This window comes from Sturnira hondurensis, unplaced genomic scaffold, assembly GCF_014824575.4.
Source record: "Sturnira hondurensis isolate 20B ecotype Veracruz unplaced genomic scaffold, ASM1482457v3 Scaffold0008640, whole genome shotgun sequence".
NCBI classification, from domain to species: domain Eukaryota; kingdom Metazoa; phylum Chordata; class Mammalia; order Chiroptera; family Phyllostomidae; genus Sturnira; species Sturnira hondurensis.
In genome coordinates this window covers 24,580,867-24,600,592 of record NW_028081271.1, presented here as the reverse complement: position 1 = coordinate 24,600,592, position 19,726 = coordinate 24,580,867, and the positions used below count along the sequence as shown (strand labels likewise).

General features: G+C 41.7%; 1 protein-coding gene across 1 annotated transcript; it reads left to right on the top strand.

Annotated features, from left to right (window-relative positions):
* The first annotated feature begins 4,800 nt into the window (after window positions 1-4,800).
* Window positions 4,801-17,996, top strand: NANP (N-acetylneuraminic acid phosphatase). The gene is made up of 2 exons (XM_037055529.1): window positions 4,801-4,928; window positions 15,692-17,996. Exons 1-2 carry the CDS (start codon window positions 4,842-4,844, stop codon window positions 16,346-16,348), a joined length of 744 nt encoding a protein of 247 aa, XP_036911424.1. The 5' UTR covers window positions 4,801-4,841; the 3' UTR covers window positions 16,349-17,996.
* The last annotated feature ends 1,730 nt before the right edge of the window (window positions 17,997-19,726 follow it).

Sequence of the window (19,726 nt, the reverse complement as noted above, 5' to 3'; positions counted from 1 at the left end):
TTGTACCCCCATTGGCCCTGTTCTGTAACACTAACAGTAGAAGGAGGTCGCTGTTACTGCCCTTATGGAGCACTAATAGACTGTCCAGGTTACTCAGCCTCTTGCAATACCAGTTTAAAGGTACCCAAAGACCCAGAAATATAAGGCTTTGGGAAAAGCAATTAAAGTGAACAAAATATCAGGCTGACACTACAGAGCTCGTGGCCTTCATGAACAGCTGGCAAACAAAGGCCCTAAAAAATTCAGGTTATACCTTTAAAAAATGTACTAGTGAGGGATTCAGTTCTAACATGGCTACAACAGTCTAGTAGAATAAACACAGTAAGACGCAGTTGGGAGGTTTCCGAGCTTGGAAAATAAAGCGCACATAATAAGCTATGAAATAAGACTTTAAAACACCGGCTATGACATTTGTGGATGAAAAGGAGGCCACATACTAAATGTGAAGGCCTGTATGGTGGGCCTTACAAACTCAGTAACCACACAGGATAGTCTATAGGGGACTGTTCTGTGTGGCATGAGCCCAGCTCCCACTTGGAGATGCACAGGACCAGCACCCATGGACAGGTTCTCCCATAGAGAATCAGGCCTGCATTGTACCGATACTGCTTTGAGACTTGCTTTTGCTAAAACTCCCTCACCCTGAATTGAGACAGCTTGCATTTACTGCATGTCTTTAAAGTAACTTCCTAAAATCTATGCTAAACCTTCTAAGGATGAGTGTAAACAGTTTAACCACTTTTCCCTTTGCATTTACAAATATCCTTCTTCTGTGATGTGATTAGTGGCATCCTCTCCTTTGTTTTCTGTAAAAGGTAACCACCTAAAGTGAACCTCTGCATAGTAAATGAGGACCATCATGTAATGTGCCCAGAAAAAGGTGTAAAAGTTTGTCAAAGCAAGGGTTGGGGGGCTCTCCCCTTGAGAGAGAGGCCAAGATGATCTGAGGCTTTTTTCCTCTTGAGAAAGAAGCTGCACCATCCCTTTTCCTCCACAGGACTCAGTAGTCCATGTGGATTTGTCATGTATCGCATCTACAATGCCACAGACCCCATGAGCCAGGGTCTGCATCAATGGTCTAAACAAAATTCCTAACCAAAAGAGGGTCGTGTTGGGTAGTCACATCCTAGGCCTATGGCTTCCCTGACAAAAGTCAATCTTTACCTTAAGTGAGCCTTTCTATCGTCTTTTTGTATCTAAGATAACATAGTTTTGAAATGTCAGAGTAATGATCTTTTCCAGACCCTGCAAGGCACAACCACGGCATCAGAGCACGAGACCACAGAACCCCTCATTATCTTGTCACTCACATACCTTCTCTTTGTACTATGAAGGTTAACTATCCTGTACCCACCAATGTAAAAGATGTCTCTCCATTTTGCTTTATATCCAATCCCTGAGATTTTCCTTTGTTTTCTTCTGATCCCTTAACCTACCACCAATGGATTTTACGTAAACACCCTTACATTTCCCCCTTTTGCTCTAATGCATAAAATAAGCTGCAAAACTGCCATTCTCCAGAGTCTTTTCTCAATCTGTTGAGATTTTGCTTCCCCAGAACTGTTGTCAATTTGGCTCAAATAAACTCATAAAAATTCCTTACAAATGTGGACATTTTTAATGCTCCTATTACTAATGGTGACTTTTCATGTGGCTGCAGAATTAGGATACTAGACGCACACACACATACCCACTCACTCATACCCTGACTTAAAACAAACGTTTCAGAGATACCAGCAGTTCCCTGTGGAATACCCTGCCTATTTAACTGAAAAAGCCAGCTTCTTCTCAGTCTCCTTCCCAGATGCCAGATGGCACAGAACCCCCTCCCCACCCTGCACCCCGCCCCTCAACCCCTGTCCCAGTTATGACATCTTTCTCACACCTGGGCAGCAAAAGGAAAAAAGAGGTAAGTGGAAGACCAGTGGCCAGGTAACTCACTCAGTTAGAACATTGTCCTGATATACCAAGGCTGCAGGTTCCATCCCCAAAGGCAGGGCACATACAAGCATCAACTAATGAACGACAAGAAGGATCCAATAAATGCATAAATAATTGGAACAACAAATTGATGTCTTTCTCTCAAATCAATAAATAAAAATTTTAAAAAGATGGCCCTGGCTGGTGTAGCTCAGTGGATTGAGCGCGGGCCTGTGAACCAGACGATCGCAGTTAGATTCCCAGTCAGGGCATATGCTTGGGCTGCAGGCCAGTTTCCGGCAGGGGCCAGTTCCCTGCAGGGGATGCATGAGAAGCAACCATACATTGATGTTTCTTTCCTCTCTCCTTCCCTTCCCCTCTAAAAAGATAAATAAATAAAATATTTTTAAAAAATTTTAAAAAGATGAGCAGAAAGCAGCTACAAAGTAGGAAAAACTCATTTACCTTTTTTAGACAGAAGAAAGGAGAGAGAAACATCAATTTGTTGTTTAATATTGTGTATACCCTGCACTTCCAGCCAAGATGGAGGCATAGATAGACACACTGTGCCTCCTTGCACAACCAGAAGAAGGACAACAAATTTAAAAACAAAAAACAAGCAGAACTGACAAAAAACTGAACATTATGGAAGTCTGACAACCAAGGAGTTAAAGAATAAACATTCATCCACACTGGTAGGAGCAGGAGAAACAGGCAGTTGGGACGGAGAGGACCCACAATCAGGCAGCGCCTGGAGGGGCAGGTGAGGGGGTTGCTGGCTGAGTAGGTGGTCCCACATTTGCATGCAGATAAACTGGAAGAACTGGGAACCAAACTGACCGCACCACCCAAGGTTCCAGCAAACAGAAATAAAGCCTCAAAACCCTTGACTGAAAAAAACCTGTGGGTATTGTGGCAATGGGAGAAACTCCCAGCATCATAGGAGAATTCATTGGAGAGAGCCACAGGGTCCTAGACCATACACAAACCCACCTACCCAGGAATCAGCACCAGAAGGGCCAAATTTGCTTGTGAGTAGCGGCAAAGTGACTCAAAGCTGGCAGAGAGTGGAGCAAGCAGCACTGTTCCCTCTCAGACCCCTCCCCCACTGACAGCATCACAACAGAGTCTTGTGTTGCCCTGCCCTGGTGAACACCTAAAGTGCTGTCCCTCACTACATAACAGGCCTGCCCAGACTGAAAAAAAAAACAACTGGTTCAAATGAGAGAACAGATCAAAGCTCCAGAAAAAATACAGCTAAGTGACAAAGAGATAGCCAACCTATCAGATGCATGGTTCAAAACACTGGTAACCAGGAAGCTCACAGAATTGGTTGAGTATGGTTGCAAAATAGAGGAAAAAATGAAGGCTATGAAGGGTAAAATAAAGGAAAATGTACAGGGAACCAAGAGTGAAGGGAAGGAAACCAGGACTCAAATCAACAAGTTGGCATAGAAGGAAGAAACATTCAACCAGAACAGAATGAAGAAACAAGGATTCCGAAAAACGAGGAGGCTTAGGAACCTCCAGGACAATTTTAAACATTCCAACATCTGAATCATAGGGGTGCCAGAAAGAGAAGAGAAAGGGCAAGAAATGGAAAACTTATTTGAAAAAATAATGAAAACTAACCTCCCCAATCTGGTAAAGGAAATAGACTTCCAGGAAGTCAGGGAGTCCCAAAGAAGTTGGACCCAAGGAAGCACACACCAAGGCATATCATAACTATATTGCCCAAGATTAAAATGAAGGAGACAATCTTAAAAGCAGCAAGAGAAAAGAAGACAGTTACCTACAAAGGAATTCCCATTAGACTATCAGCTGATTTCTCAAAATAAACCTTGCAGGCAAAAGGGGGCTGGAAAGAAGTACTCAAAGTCACGAAAGGCAAGGACCTATTTCCAAGATTACTCTATCCAGCAAAACTATCCATTCCATTTAGAATGGAAAGGCTGATAAAGTGCTTCCCAGATAAGGTCAAGTTAAAGGAGTTCATCATTACCAAGCCCTTATTATATAAAATGTTAAAGGGACTTAACTAAAAACAGAGGAAGATAAAAACTATGAACCATAAAATGACAACAAACTCACAACTGAACCTAAAAAACAAACAAAACCAAAAACAAAATAAAGAAACAACTGGAACAGGAACAGAATCACAGAAACAGAGAGCACATGGAGGGTTATCAGCAGGGAGTAGGTTATCAGCAAGGGAGGGGGGAAGGTCGGTAGAAAATAGGGGGAGGTTAAGAATAATATATGAAATATAGAAGCCCAAGAAATTATATGTATGACCTATGGACATGAACTGAAGGGGGGTAATGCGGGTGGGAGAGGGCATGCAGGGCAGAGGGGGATAAAGGAGGGAAAATGGCATAACCATAATAGCATAATCAATGAAATATATTTAAAAAATACTTATATATATTTCCTGACCCTGGATAAATCCCACAACCTTGGTGTATCAAGATGATACTATGCTCCAACCCAGGGGTCCCCAACATTTTTGGCGCCAGGGACAGGTTTCTCAGAAAAAGGGTTTAGGGGTGGGGAGAAGGAAGCAGAGCTCAGGCCTCCTTCCTGGCTCACTCGCTATGGATGGGGGAAGAGGAGCAAGAAAAGGCAAGGAGGAGCTCCTAACGCTTTGTTTGCCACTGATTTCTAACGGGCCACAGACCTGCACTTCTTAGCTTCTCACAGCTGCTCACACAACTGGTCACGGTTATGCGCGAGCCTACCTCCTGCAACCTAAGCGTTATTCTGGAGTGTCTGGGATCCGGCTATTTCCAGACGTTTTACTTGCAAGGCAGCGTGAAAGGGTCAGCTGACCCTCCTAGCTCCACCCACTTGTTTCTTGCACTACCCTTGCGCTTGCGCAGGCGGCGGGGGAGGGGAGTTGGAGCGTGTAGCTTGCTGATGTAATGGGGCTAAGCGTCAGGGCCGTTTTCTTTGACCTGGACAACACTCTCATCGACACCGCAGGGGCGAGTAGGAAAGGCATGTTGGAGGTAACTGCTTCTGGGTACCCACAGCCCTTCTCAGTCTAGTCATTTCCTCCCACCCGGTACTGTGTTATTTCCCATTTTCTTGGTGTCCTCCCTTTCCACTCACACTGCGCCCTGGGTTGGTGATCCTGCGGGGGGCCCCGGAAGCACCGGCCTCTCGTACTTGGGGACTCTCCTGCGGGAAGGAGCAAAAAAGAAGATTGAGTGAGGTAGGGAGGTTGCCTTCTCTAAAACCTGCCGGCTTAGGTTATCTGCCTATCTGCCTGCAGGCTCTGGGGGACTGAGGTTTTGAAGTTCTTTCTACCGCTTTGGGACCTGGAAGGGTGTCACTGAAGCTGCCACGATGGCAGTGTTGCCCTAAAACATAGACTGTCACACCACGCCAAGTCACGTCACCTGGCTTTTTTGGTAGGACACGTTTGAGTCAGGAAGAGTACACGCAGCAGCACGCTTTCTGTGATTGACCTCGGGGGAGGGTCCACCGTGTGTTCTCCAGTAGATCTTTGAGGAGACCCAAGAAGTTACAGATCTATAAGTAGTGAGCTTGGCCTTAATGCATTCCAGAGAGTTTTCTCTGCCGAAATGCCCATAGTCGTCGTCATCTTCTTTTTCTGCGTCTTCTTTAAGTTTACTGGTGAGGTTTAAGGAAAAGGCTGTGAGGTAGCAGGACTGGAGCTACATGGGTTGCTCCACCTTGTCCTGCTGCATTTGGGCAATCTGTTGCTGCCACTCAGCTACTTGGCGCTTGCGCATCATGACGAGGCTTTTGCAGTCCCTCTCAGACACCAGTGAGCCCTGTGCCAGTCCTGGGTGGCTGGGGCCATTCTTGCCCTGGCGCTGTACCTTCAACCAGTAAATCTTGGAGGGTTATTGGCCAGGCCCACTTCATTCTGGATAGCCAACTCCGCAGCCTTGAGGGTTGCAAACTCCACCACAGCAGTGCCTGTCTTCTTCCTGGGAAGCACCAGGTTGAGCACCTCTCCATACTTTTTTTTAAGTGATTTTTTAATTTTAATTTTTCAAGTACAGTTTACTGCCTTTCACTCCCATCCCAGCCTACCCTCCCCCCACCCCCAGCCACACTTCTGAAAATAGCCAAAAAGTCATCTAGAAGAAAGGGCAAAGTTCTAGATAGAAAGTTGGGCGTCTAATACATTGACTGTGGAATCTGGCTGCAGGGTCCATGGGGCCTGGTTCCTATCCCAGGCCGCAGGATGCCAGTTAGTTTTCAGAAGTTTCAGAGAGCCCAGAGGTCTTTGTTGGGCTAGCTTCTCCTTAGTGAGTTTTCATCTGTTGACTCAGTTCACTCATTTCACAATTATAAAATTATATCATGTAAAGATTGATCTAATCCAAGTTCAAAAATAAACTTCAGGGAGTTTAGTGTTGTAAATACTACTTTGAGAGCTCGGATTCTTTTAAGAAATCGTGTGATAGTAAACCTTTAAGTAATATTATTTGTTTTTGTTGCTGTTCAATGGCAGTTGTCGCAGTTTTTTCCTTTTGGCTCTCCCCTGCCCTGCCCAGCTCACTCCCCATTCCATCAGTAAATCTCCATCTGGTTGTCCATTATCATTGGTCCTTCATACATGTTCCTTGACTAGACCTTTCCTGTTCTGTCCCCCACTTTCCCTCCCTCTACCCCCTCTGATCACTATCAGATTGTTCCCTATTTACATGTTTCTGGTTCTATTTTGCTTGCTTGTTTGTTTTGTTTATTAGGTTCCACTTATAGGTGAGATCATATTGGTATTTGTCTTTTGTTGCCTGGCTTATTTCTCTTAGAATAATACTCTGCAGTTCCATACATAATGTCTTGAAGGCTAGGAATTCTTTCATTCTTTCTGCTGCATAGTATTCCATTGTGTAAATGAAACACAGTTTTTGATCCACTAATTTACTGATGGGCACTTAGGTTGCTTCCAGCACTTGGCTATTGTAAATTGTGCTGCTGTGAACATTGGGGTGCATAGGTTCTTTTGGATTGGTGTTTCAGGATCTTAGGGTATAATCCCAGCAGTGGAATTGCTGGGTCAAAAAGCAGTTACGCTTTTAGTTTTTTGAGGAAATTCCACAATGTTTTTCCACAGTGGCTACACCAGTCTGTATTCCCACCAAGAGTGTACTAGGGTTTCCTTTTCTCTTCATCTTCTCCTACAGTTATTTGTTGATTTGTTTATGAATCTCAGACATTTCATGCAGCAATATCTTCACTGATATGTCCCCTAAAGCAAGGGACATAAAGGAAAGAATAAACAAATGGGATCTCATCAAATTAAAAAGCTTCTGCATGGCTAAAGAAAGCAGCATTAAAATGAAAAGATAATCAACTATATGGTAAAACATATTTTCCAAAGATACCTTGGACAAGGGTTTGATCTCCAAAATATATAAATAACTTACAGGACTCCACTTCAGGAAGACAAACAACCCAATTACAAAATGGGCAAAAGACTTAAGCAGACACTTCTCTAAGAAGGACATACAGAGGGCCCAGAAACAAATGAAAAAATTCTCAGCATCACTAGCCATCACAGATACAAATTAAAACCACAATGAGATACCACTTCACACTGGTGAGAATGGTCATCATAGACTTCTTTCTGTATTTGTCTGTGGTTTTTTATCAGCTCAAGGTCCAGGTATGGGTGTCCAACTTCTAGCAACACCACCTGTACCTCCTTCACCTGTTTCTGGACGAAGCTTCTGTTGTGCTCAAGAGGGGGCCTCTGGTTCTCCCCTGGGAGGCACTATTCAGTCATCAGGGAAAATTGTGTGTGTGTTCCTCCTGCCCCTACACCTCCCATATTAATTCTGTGCCAATTTATTCCCAATAATATATAATTTCTGCTTAAATAGGTGTCCATGTCATTTGTTGGAGGGAGCAATCTGTGTAAGAGCATAAGTTCTCCCGCTTGGCGTGAGCCAAGGCAGGGCGGAGCCCGGAATCCCCCTTGCTATATACCTTTTTCTTAACTTCCTGCTTTGATGGCCTCAGTGAAATAGGGTCCTAGGACCCAATGTGCTTTGTCTCCCTGTGAGGAGTTCAAACTAGGCCCTTTTAGGTGTTCATCTTCCTCTCTTTCTCTTGAAGAAATTCCCCCCTGCAGGGTTGTTAAGCCTGTCCAGCCAGTTTTGCAGATCTTCCCCTGCTACTACAGGAGGTAGTAGCTGGGTACAACCTTCCCTTCCTGAAGGTCTTACCAGGGAAGGGGGAGCAGACTGTCTTCAAATAATCTCAGGTACACACTTCCCAGTCCACCACCCTCACAGCACACAGCAGCCACACTAGCCACACTGGCCTGAGGCACAGAAACTACTTTGCTATGCTCCCCTTTGATCAATCCACCCAGCTGTATTGAGTAGGATCAAATTGAGCCCACAATCCTCCCTCCTTTTTGGCAGGGCAGCTGGGCGGTGGGGTCCCTGCCTAGCACATCTCAGTTCCCCTTTTTAAAAAGTCTCTGTGAGTGTTCAAACTGCAGTGCTGAACCACTGTCTGGCTTTCTGCACTCTCCACCTCACCGGAAAGTCAAGAGTCTATCACAGCCAGCCGCAGCCCTTGTCCTACACCCAATCAAGATGCAGACAGTATTTCTCTCATTCTCAGGCATTCTGCTGGTCAGCATCCACCACTGCAGCTATAGGTGTGCTGCTAGTTGTGTGTGTGTGTCTATAGCCTGGCTCTCCTCAATACTTTGCATATTCAAGTCACTCCTGGTCCCGCCCTGGGAGGGGAGGGAGCTGCTAGGCTGCTGTCTCTGACCAGGCTCTCCACAGATGCTGGCAGCACAAGCTGCTAGCACCATGCCCAAGGACTTTCCTTCTCTACCTATAAAACCTTCTAACTGCTCATTTTGAAGCATCCTCTTTACTTTTTGTCTTCCAAACATCATATCAGCTAAGATTCTGTTGACTGTTGACTTTATTTTTCAGCAGATCAGCTAAGTATCCAAATTGGGTGCAAGAGCAAGTGGACTCAACTTGGCTGCCATTTACTCAAAAATCACAAATCGCAGTTTTAAGTAGGTTCGTCAGATAAGGCCACATTGAGTGGATGATGTTTGAGCAAAGACTCGAACTAAAAGTAACAGGAGGGCTGCTTGAATGTATTTTTAACTTAGTCTTATTTGGAATTCAGTCACTTCATATATTAATCATAGTGTTATAAAATGTTAGATTGTTCTAACTCTCAAGAATTTTTCTTAAATCAGTTAGCTAAACATTAGTAGTGATGACATTAACTTTAATTATGAGTCCACAGAACAGGAAGTAAAGAATAGTTTCCTTTTTGTATAAGACACAGCCTTAAATAGAGTTTTGAAGTTGATGAAGTTTGAGTTTATATTGTGTTTACAAACTGATTCCCCACCCCCACTACCTTAGGTTCTGTTTTTTTCAGGCTTATAGGTACCTGGTGGGCTTATTTTACTCAGAATATTTTTTCCAGTCTGCCTTAACCCATGCACAAAATATCACATCTCCAAGTTAGAGATCTTTTTCTTCTACCTTCAGTTCAGTCAGAACTCCCATTTTTTTAGTGCAAATGTTAGGAGAGTTTATATAAATAATAGCATGTACTAATTCAACTAGGGGATTATTTCTGTTTGAGCTACTATATGTGAATGACTGATAAACTTTCTTCTCAAAGATGTTAATATTATTAAAATGCTATTTTCTTATCCAAATGAATTTGTAATTAGTTGCTGTGTGACAAATAGGAAAGTTAACTCAGGGGATGTAATGGGAAGAAATTTTGAAACTTGTGGAGCAGTATTTTATGCTTTTACAAGAATCTCCCCTTTAAGATGAGCTAATTCTGCTTTTTCAGAGACCCAGTGAATTGCCAGTTGCAGTAACAACTGGATCTTTATTGGAAGCTTTGTGTTTTACAACTATGACACAGCTTTGATTTAAGATCAAGCCCAGTGGTTTCCTAGAGACCTATTTTTTTTATTGTGTGGCAATAAAGTTTTTAAAACTTTGGAATGACCCTTAAGCATAGCTCAAGAATAATTCAATTAACATTGTTGTAAAAGATGGTAACATACCCATGAAGTTTGAAGAAGCTTGATTTGTTAATTAAAATTTAACTTTATAAGGTAAAAACTTACAGTGTTGTACTTTCACCTAAAATTCTTAGGGCTGGTATATTTTTATTGGACTAATGAAAGGTTTTTTATAAGATTTTTTATTTATTTATCTTTAGAGGGGAAGGGAAGGAGAGGAGAGAAATATCAATGTATGGTTGCCTCTCGTGAGTCCCCTGCTGGGAACTGGCCTGAAACCCAGGCACTGGGAATTGAACTGCGATCATGTGGTTCGCAGGCCCGTGCTCAATCCACTGAGCTACACCAGCCAGGTTTTTTTTCTAACTCTTGAATTCTCTGATGAGCACAAACAGCCTGAAAAATTTATTTCCTTTACTTTTGATGTGATCCTTATAGTCTGAAGGGAGAAGAATATGTCTATTCATTTTTTCTTATTTTCAAAGGGTAAATTGAGTGTCTGGTGTGAGTAGCATATCACTCTTCCCTGTATAGGTTAGGACAGAACATTTTGTTTGCCCCTGTTGCTTGAACACCAGACAAATTTTAGTCCCAACTATGTACATTGCACTTGTCTGCTAAGATCTAAAATTGTCTTGGCATGCTTGACTTTCCACTGATGTCCCTAAAACAGGGACTTCAAGTGCAGGTAATTTGTTTCAGTGGGAATCCCAGTAAGCACTGTACAGAGTGGTGGAGTAAGATGGGGAATTGAAGGAATCAAATAAGTTTACATAAATGAGCAGGTTACTGGTATGAAGAGTTGGGGAACTCTGAGAGACAGTATGCAAAATATGCCTTACTGGCCCTTCCCAGGGGGGCAAAAAAGCTGTGATACTTGTTCACCAGTTTCAGTTCCTCATTGGTTGAAGCCACTCTTCGGGCAACACTGGCCCCAGCCTATGTGCATGGGTATAGATATGGCCAGATAAAGCCCTCAGGAAGAGAAGCCCAAGTACTTAACAATATAAAACCACTGACATATATGGGAATAGTATATACCAAGGTGATTTGTGTAGCTTCTGTTATAGCCTGGGATATAACACTCTTTTACAAGCTGATACCAAACAGCCTATAGTCTCATCTGTTAGCATCCTCCTTCATGTGTCTTCATTTTAGCTGAACTAAACTTCTTGCCTTCAAAATTCCAAGCTCTGTGACTTTCTTCATGCTGTTCCTTCTGTTTAGAATGATTTTATGATCCTTCCATCCCATCTGAGACACTTTGTAACTGTTTGGTTTAGATATTACTCCCTTGGACAAGGCTTTTCCAGCAATCCTATGGAATGACTTGCTTCTTCCATTTTATTTCCACAGTTGATGTTTATAAGACTGTCATGGCACTCAACCCAGCATTTGTTGTGGTTGCATACCTGTTTATTTTCCCCGCCAGATAACATCATGAAGACAAGGGACCCAGTCTCCAAGTGCCTGATACAATAGTGTAAAGGCAAACATGCAGACTTTGAAAGTAGGCAAGTGTGGGTTAAAATTACAGCTCAAGCGAGTACTGAATTTTGAACTTCTATTCCTCATCTCAAGAGGAGAACTCTTGTAAAGTTAGAAAGGTAGAAATAATGAATGTGAGCATTGGGCATAATGCTTGCCATTAGGGTATTGGTAAATGTTAGAAGATAGTAAAAATGATTAGGAACCTAATATAATTCTTTTCTTTTTTTAAGATTTTATTTATTTATCCTTAGAGGGGAAGGGAAGGAGAGAAGGAGAAAAATATCAATGTATGGTTGCCTCTTGTGAGTCCCTTGCTGGGAACTGGCCTGCAACCCAGGCATGTACCCTGACTGGAAATCGAACTGTGATTGTGTGGTTCACAGGCCTGTGCTCAATCCACTGAGCTACACCACCCAGGTAGGAACCTAATGTAATTCTGAAGAGGGAATCAGAACTACAGTAACAAAGAGAGTGACTCAAAACAACTTGAAGTTTCTTTCATCTGGAAACCTTTGGAAGAAGCACTGGATTGTTAAACTGCTGAAATCACAGAACATGCTTGATTTCATTACAGCTATATACCCATTTTAAAAAATATTTTATTTATTTATTTTTTGGAGAGAGGGGAAAGGAAAGAGAAAAAAAGGGAGAGAAAAATCATGTGTGTTTGCCTCTGGCCTGCAACCCAGGCATGTTGATTGACTAGGAATCAAACCAGCGACCCTTTGGTTTACAGGCAGGCACTCAATCCACTGAGCCTAACAAGCTAGAGCTGTATACACATTTTTTAAAGTACAGAATTGGATCCTATTTTATATGGTGGTCAATTTAGGCCTTTAAGACATGAAAGGGCCGGGAGCTTCCAGCCAAGATGGAGGCACAGGTGGAAACACTGTGCCCCATCCCACAACTAAATTTAAAGACAGCTAAGTTTGAAAAACAAAGACACAGCCAAAACAGTGAAACTTTAACTGTACGGAAGTCCGACAACAACGAACCACTCAGCCAGACCAGTAAGAGAGGCAGAGTCAGTGGTGGAGCAGGGTCAGGCTGGAAAGATCATTGGGTCCGATTGACCCAGGAGCAGAGGCGGAGGCAGTTGGTGGATCCCAGGCATGGGGTGGCGACGGGCGGACCCAGTGAGGGTGCAGGGCGGCTGGCTGACTGCGGTCACACATTTGCACGCAGATACACCAAGTGAAGGAGCGAACAGTGAGACAGACAGCTCAAGCTACAGCCCCAGCGACGGGAATTAGATCCTGAAAGCACCAACTGGAAAGACGTTCTCAGGGTTGAGGGGCCGGGAGAGACTCCCAGACTCACAGAGAGTTCATCGGAGAGACCCACAGGGTCCTGGGGGGTGCACAGGCCCACACACCCGGGAACCAGTACCAGAGGGGCCCAATTTGCTTGTGGGAAGCTGCAGAGGGACAGAAATCTGAGAACACAGTGGAACGAAGCGCCATTTTTTTCCCTCTCTGACCCCGCCCACACATATACTGTCACAACCCAGCAACTGAGTTGCCTGGCCCTGGTGAACACCTAAGACTCTGCCCCTCATACAGAACAGGTATGAACAGACCAAACATTATGACTCAAGAACAGCTCAAAGCTCCAGAGCCTATAATTCTAAGTGACCAAGAAATAGCCAGCCTTTCAGATGCACAGTTCAAAACACTGGTGATCAGGATGCTCACAGAAGTGGTTGATTTTACCTACAAATTAGAGGAACATATGAAGGCTAAACAGATTGAAATGAAGGGAAATGCACAGGAAACCAATAGTGATGGAAAGGAAACTGGGACTCAGATCAAGGGAGTGGACCAGAAGGAAGAAAGAAACAACCAAACAGAAAAGCAGGAAGAAACAAGAATTCAAAAAAACGAGGAGAGGCTTAGGAACCTCCAGGACATCTTTAAACGTTCTAACGTCTGAATTATAGGGGTACCAGAAGGGGAAGAAGAACAGCCACAAGTGGAAAACTTATTTGAACAAATAATAAAGGAGAACTTCCCCAGTCTGGCAAAGGAAATAGACTTCTAGGAAATCCAGGAAGCTCAGAGAGTCCCAAAGAAGTTGGACCCAAGAAGGAACACACCAAGGCAAATCATAATTACATTACCCAAGATTAAAATGAAGGAGAGAATCCTAGAAGCAGCAAGAGATAATGGGACAGTCACCTACAAAGGAGTTCCCATCAGACTGTCAGTGGATTTCTCAAAAGAGACTTTACAGGCAAGAAGGGGCTGGAAGGAAGTATTCCAAGTCATGAAATCCAGAGACCTACAGTCAAGATTGCTCTATCCAGCAAAGCTTTCATTTAGAATGGAAGGACAGATAAAGTGCTTCTCAGATAAGGTCAAATTCAAGGAGCTCATCATCACCAAGCCCTTATTATATGAACTGTTAAAGGGACTTATCTAAGAAAAAGAAGATAAAAAATATGAACAGTGAAAGGACAGCAAACTCACAGTTATTAACAACCATGCCTAAAACAAAAGCAAACTAAGAGGACAGCTAGATCGGGAGCAGAACCATAGAAATGGAGATCACATGGAGAGTTAGCAACAGGGGAGTGGGAGGAGGAGAAGGGGGGAGAAGGAACAGAGAATAAGTACCATAGACAATAGGTAGAAAATAGACAGAGGGGAGGGCAGGAATACTATGGGAAATACAGAATCTGAAGAACTGGTGACACATGGACATGAATGAAAGGGGGAAAATGGTGGGGGAGGGGTGTGCAGGGTTGAGGAGAGTGAAGAGGGGAATGGGACAACTGTAATGGCATAATCAATAAAATATTTTTTTTAAAAAGACATGAAAGGGACATAGATGAGAAAAAGTGAGATGAACCTGTGTTATTTCTGGGAAGAGTCTAAATAATAGTTGTTAGAAATTTAAAGTATCTCACTAGATATATGTGGGGGTGACTTTCCTCACACATCCTCCGTGTGCCACAGATGAGAGTAAACATGACTGAGATAATGTGATCTGCTTGGAGAGGAGAGGTGGCCAGTTTCCCAGAGGAAAAAGGCCTTGAGCAGTGGCCAGTTTCTCACAGGATAAAGGCGTTGAGCCCCTTCCTCCAAGGGCTTTTATTGGGTTGTAATACACAGGAATACTGAGTGACAAGGATCAGACAGTAGATAACATTTCAAAGAAATCTGAGGGCTTAGTCTGAGTCAGAGTCTGTCAGGAAGAGAGTTTCAGAGTTTCCTGCTCGAACACTTAACATATGAATGAAAGCACTCTTAGCAGAGCACATTTCACAGGTTTTTCAGGAAGTCTTTGTGATGCCAGATTTTTCCCCAGGACACGCTCTAGCAAGGCAAGGAGCTGCACCCCTCCCCATCAGGTATTCAGGCTTAAGGGGATTAGAGCCAGGAAGTGCTTCTCCCAGAGGACGTTGGGGCTGGGCTATCTCAAAGTGGGGGCAGAGTCCATTATTCTTTGTTGCAGGCTCCCTCCCAGTCCTTCTATGATGGCTTCCCAAGTGATTGTGTCTAGCCTAGGTTGCCCCTCCTCTGAGGGGTCTTACTGGTCAAGGACTTCTGACCATGCTTTGAGGGCAGGGAGGAAACTGAGGCAGCATTTGCTACCAGAGACAAGCCTTGTCTCCTGTGGCTGGCATTCCAGAGGTCACTGACTCATCCTTAGCCACAAGGGGTAAGAGTTACAATTCCTAGAACCAGGCGGAGTGATCCACAACAGATAATAAACACAAATTTCATTTTCATATCTTCATGACCTGAAAAGTGGTAGATTTAAACTGCTAAAAGAAGGATTTTTATTAGCTATATATGAAGAATGTTTTCAGAATATAAATCTGAATGAATATATACATATATGTAGTTTTCTATATATATGAATATATATGAATATATAACTACATAGTTTTTTACATATTCATATATAAAAATATGAATATATATACATGTGTGTGTGCACATATATATTTTTTCCTATAGAGGTTGGAAGATCTTTATTCAGGTGTTCTTTAATATATATAAATATGAATATATATATACATATACATGTGTATGTGCACATATATATTTTTTTCCTTTAGAGTTTGGGAGATCTTTATTCGGCTGTTCTTTAAAAATAAGACAAATTCCAAAGGGAAATGATGTGATAATAGAGCTGCCTTAACACAGAGGAATGGAGTTAGAATCTCTGTGTTCTGGATTTATAGGATCACATCTCATGGTCTAACTCTAAATGACAAAGTTTTTTAATGTTAATGGAGTTATTTTTTTTATTTAGGTAATAAAGATTTTACAATCAAAATACCATTACAAAGAAGAAGCTGAAACAATTTGTGACAAAGTTCAAGTTAAACTCAGCAAGGAATGTTTTCATTCTTCCAATACATGCATTACTGATCTAAGGATTTCACATTGGGAAGAAGCAATTCAGGAAACCAAAGGTGGTGCAGCCAATAGGAAGTTGGCTGAAGAATGTTATTTTTTGTGGAAATCTACACGTTTACAGCATATGACACTAGCAGAAGATGTCAAAGCTATGCTCAATGAACTTCGAAAGGAGGTCTATCTACTTTTATTAACAAATGGAGACAGACAGACGCAGAGGGAGAAGATTGATGCTTGTGCCTGCCAGTCCTATTTTGATGCTATTGTTGTAGGTGGAGAACAGAAAGAAGAGAAACCAGCACCTTCCATATTTTATTACTGCTGTGATCTCCTCGGAGTACAGCCTGGGGACTGTGTGATGGTTGGTGACACACTAGAAACTGATATACAAGGAGGTCTCAATGCAGGGCTGAAGGCAACAGTCTGGATAAATAAAAATTCAATAATGCCATTGAAGTCATCACCCATACCACATTATATAGTTTCTTCTGTGCTAGAGTTACCTGCTCTCTTACAAAGTATGGACTGCAAAGTCAGTATATCAGCTTAAAACAAATAAAAGGGCATGGTTATGTGTTTTACATGATTAGAACTAAGAAAAGTTAAGGCATTCCATATACTACGACCCAGTTCTAAGAATCATTTTACTTACGATTTAATAGCCAACCAACCATTGACTGGTATTGATATCTGGAAATCTATAATAAGTTGATACAGGTTATTTTTCTTAGTGTGATTGAGAAAAATTGAAGAAATATTTGTTAATCTATGATGAGGTTTTTTTAAAAAATTTATTAATCTTTTAGCATTTTGGATCCAAAAGATAAGAAGGAGGATAGCTTCTACATAGGTACTTAAATACAGGTTTTATGTACTGGCTTAAAAATAGGTATTTTTTAATAAGACCTCCAAAAACAAATGTAATAGAGGTTTACCAGAGCAACTGAATCTGGTTAATATGAAATAAGTACTAAGTCACAGTCAAATCGAGGCATTTCATTATTATTTTGTATATATTTAAAATATATATATACCATTTTTACATACTTTAAATGTATACTTTCTTTTATACACATAATTTTTCTGCATTACCTTTCTGGAGGGGCCTCTTATTTTTCTGTGGTATAAACACGACAGATTCCTCCAGTAAAAAAACAAAAAAACAAAGAACTGTGTAATCAACATGTGGTACTCCTTTTCCATGACATTATCACATTTTTCCAGAGTGTGCTTGTAGTTTCCTGTTAGTCTTTACCTCTTCTGAAAATATTTTTATTGTCTGTTACCATGCACACAATGGAGTTGAGGGGACTGGACTGTCTTTCTGAAGATAATTGCAAGCCACAAAATGTCATTTTCCTATGACAACTGTAATAGCATAAACAGTAAAGTATTTAAAAAGTCATTTTCCTTGTGTAGATACATCAGATGTGAATTGTCTTGGTATAGCCCTACTAGGTGCCCCCCTCCCCAACTCCCAGCTATTCTCTACTGACTGAACAGTTTCACCCATGTGATGAAAACTAACAGAAAATTAAGTTTTTGCTCTGAACCATTTCCAGGGTGCCATTTTAAAATTTGGCTCTTGATGCTACCATCTGTCAAGCCTGCTTTTCAAATTTGGGGAAACTATTGTTTCACAAATTTCTGTATTCAATTTAGGGTTCATTAATAATGATTCCATTTCAAAGTAGTTTGCATCTAGAAAAGTTTCTTAAGGTAGTCTCATGATTTCACCAATTTAGAGTAAAATGGTTATTTAAGGAAATAAGAAATGACAACTTTAGGTTTTTTTAACATTTTATATAAACTACTAATGTAAAATACTAGACTCTGTTATGGTTTATATGACTTTTTCAAGTGTCCAATGATTCTCTTACTTAGATTGTAAATTATGCCTCTCCATAAACCTACAATATTTCTTCAGCCAATTATTTCCTGCCTACTACCAAGAACAGAATTTTCTGCCATTGTGTAAACTCACTGTAAACTCACTGTTGTATTTACCTCTCTTGATTTTTAAAATGTGACTGTGTTGAATGTTCCAGAATGCTGTTATAAAGCTGAACATTTTGGAACAGTGTATGTGTTTAGTACCAGGTATGGTACCAATGTGACCTCAATTATATTAGCTATTTCAAAATTGTTTAGTTGGAGGATCTTGACAAAAAAAATAATTACGTGTGCAATTTCTTTAACAGATGATGTATAATTCTGAGGGTTTTTTCCTTTTAGGTGTTCCACAGATAGGTGTAGGCAGCATCACATTTATTATGTTAACTGGAAAAGGTTTATCACTCATAGATCACAGAGCAGGTCTCAACAAAATGGCTTCTAGGATGTTAAATAATCATTTCTTCAACAAAAGTAATCTGGGGGATGGAAGTTGAAAGAATTGAGTTTCCTTGTCTTCAAGTTTGTATTCTATACAGTGCAGTAATGCAATATTACTTTCCATTTATACCCAGCCTTTGGGATAGACTTTGTGGTTTCCTACTTTCTTAGTAGAATATTACAGAAGATACTAAGAAATCTTGGAATAGGCCAATGATTTTACCAAAGTTTTTGCTTTAGAATAATATTTCTTAAAATTAAAAATAATGTAACAGTAGTGTCCTGTCATCCTAATTTTTTTCATAGTTTCTCCATAATGTATGCTCATATAAAACCATAAATTTTCAATTGTCCAAAAGGGGACAGGAGTGTAAAATGGAGTAAAAAAGCCTCCTCAACAAATGACCTTCAGAGATCTGGACAGGTACATGCAGAAAAAAAAAAAAAGACTTGAGCACCAACTTACACCATACACCAATATAAACTCAAGATGGATAAAAGGCTTAAATATAAGTCACAAATCAAAAAATCCTAGAGGAGAACACAGGCAAGAAAATTTCAGATCTTTTATGCAGCCATATTATTACCAACATTTCCCTGTCTTGCAGCATTTCAAGAATAGGCAGTTTCACATGGGATTCGGGCAGATGGAAGAAAATTTGCAGAGCTGTGGGAATGCCTCACATGCCTGCAGTTAAGGGTGGGGTGGTCCACACAAACCACAAGCCATGTGTTGCTCAGGGGGAAGTCCCAACTCCCTTATATACTAAATGCACACAGAGAGCAGGGTTCCAAGATCTATATAAAAAAGCATGGTTCTGCATATGCGGGCCCATCCTCAAGGCTATGGGAATACAGCGTATCTTAGTTGCCTAGACATACGGGTGAGGGAACCTGACTGACTCCGTTTCCCCTAAAATCTACCCTTTCGGCGTTCCTCACCATACAATCTATGCAAGCGTGTCTTCCACAAGGGTCCTTTGGTGAGGAGGGCAGAGTCCTGCACCCATATACAACAACAGTATAGACTATAGCAACAAACACAAGCACTGCCACCCAAGATAGCAAGGACCCACCGCCATTAAGTAGTTATGGATGCCCAACATTTCTGCAGGGGATCACCTGTCAGGCATTCAGTAGCACAGGTCTCAGAAAATAATGCCTGTGGCGCTTGGATAACATTATGATGGACATTAGGAATACACACAACATTCAGTCCCTACTAGGGCACGCACCCCACCTTGGGAGACAGTAAGCATAACTGAGGCCATACAGTTTTGCAAGGCTACTTTCCTTAATCGGTACACTTAAATGAGCCTCCTCATTTAAGAGGCTTAGGGAATCATGTGTTGCATTCAGCATATGAGCAGTGTGCAAAGCCAAAGCAGTTATCTCAGTCTCAGTGACTACAGAAGCAGCTTGAGAAAAAATAGCTAATAGATAATACCAACAGGGAGATGCTTTAACTGGTGTTGTGCCTTAACCACTTCCCAATTGGCTGGCCAAATTGCCAGAGTTTTCTGAACTTGAACAGGCAAATAGGGCCATCCCCAGGTACAATGGCCAGTCCAATTTCCAGGTAGGTATAGCACCC

What these genes read in the sequence shown, in the direction of transcription:
- NANP (XM_037055529.1), top strand. Translation starts at nt 4,842, where the DNA reads ATGGGGCTAAGCGTCAGGGCCGTTTTCTTTGACCTGGACAACACTCTC. An exon ending in GTAGGAAAGGCATGTTGGAG is followed by an intron (nt 4,929 to 15,691) that starts GTAACTGCTTCT and finishes TTTTTTATTTAG; the next exon opens with GTAATAAAGATTTTACAATC.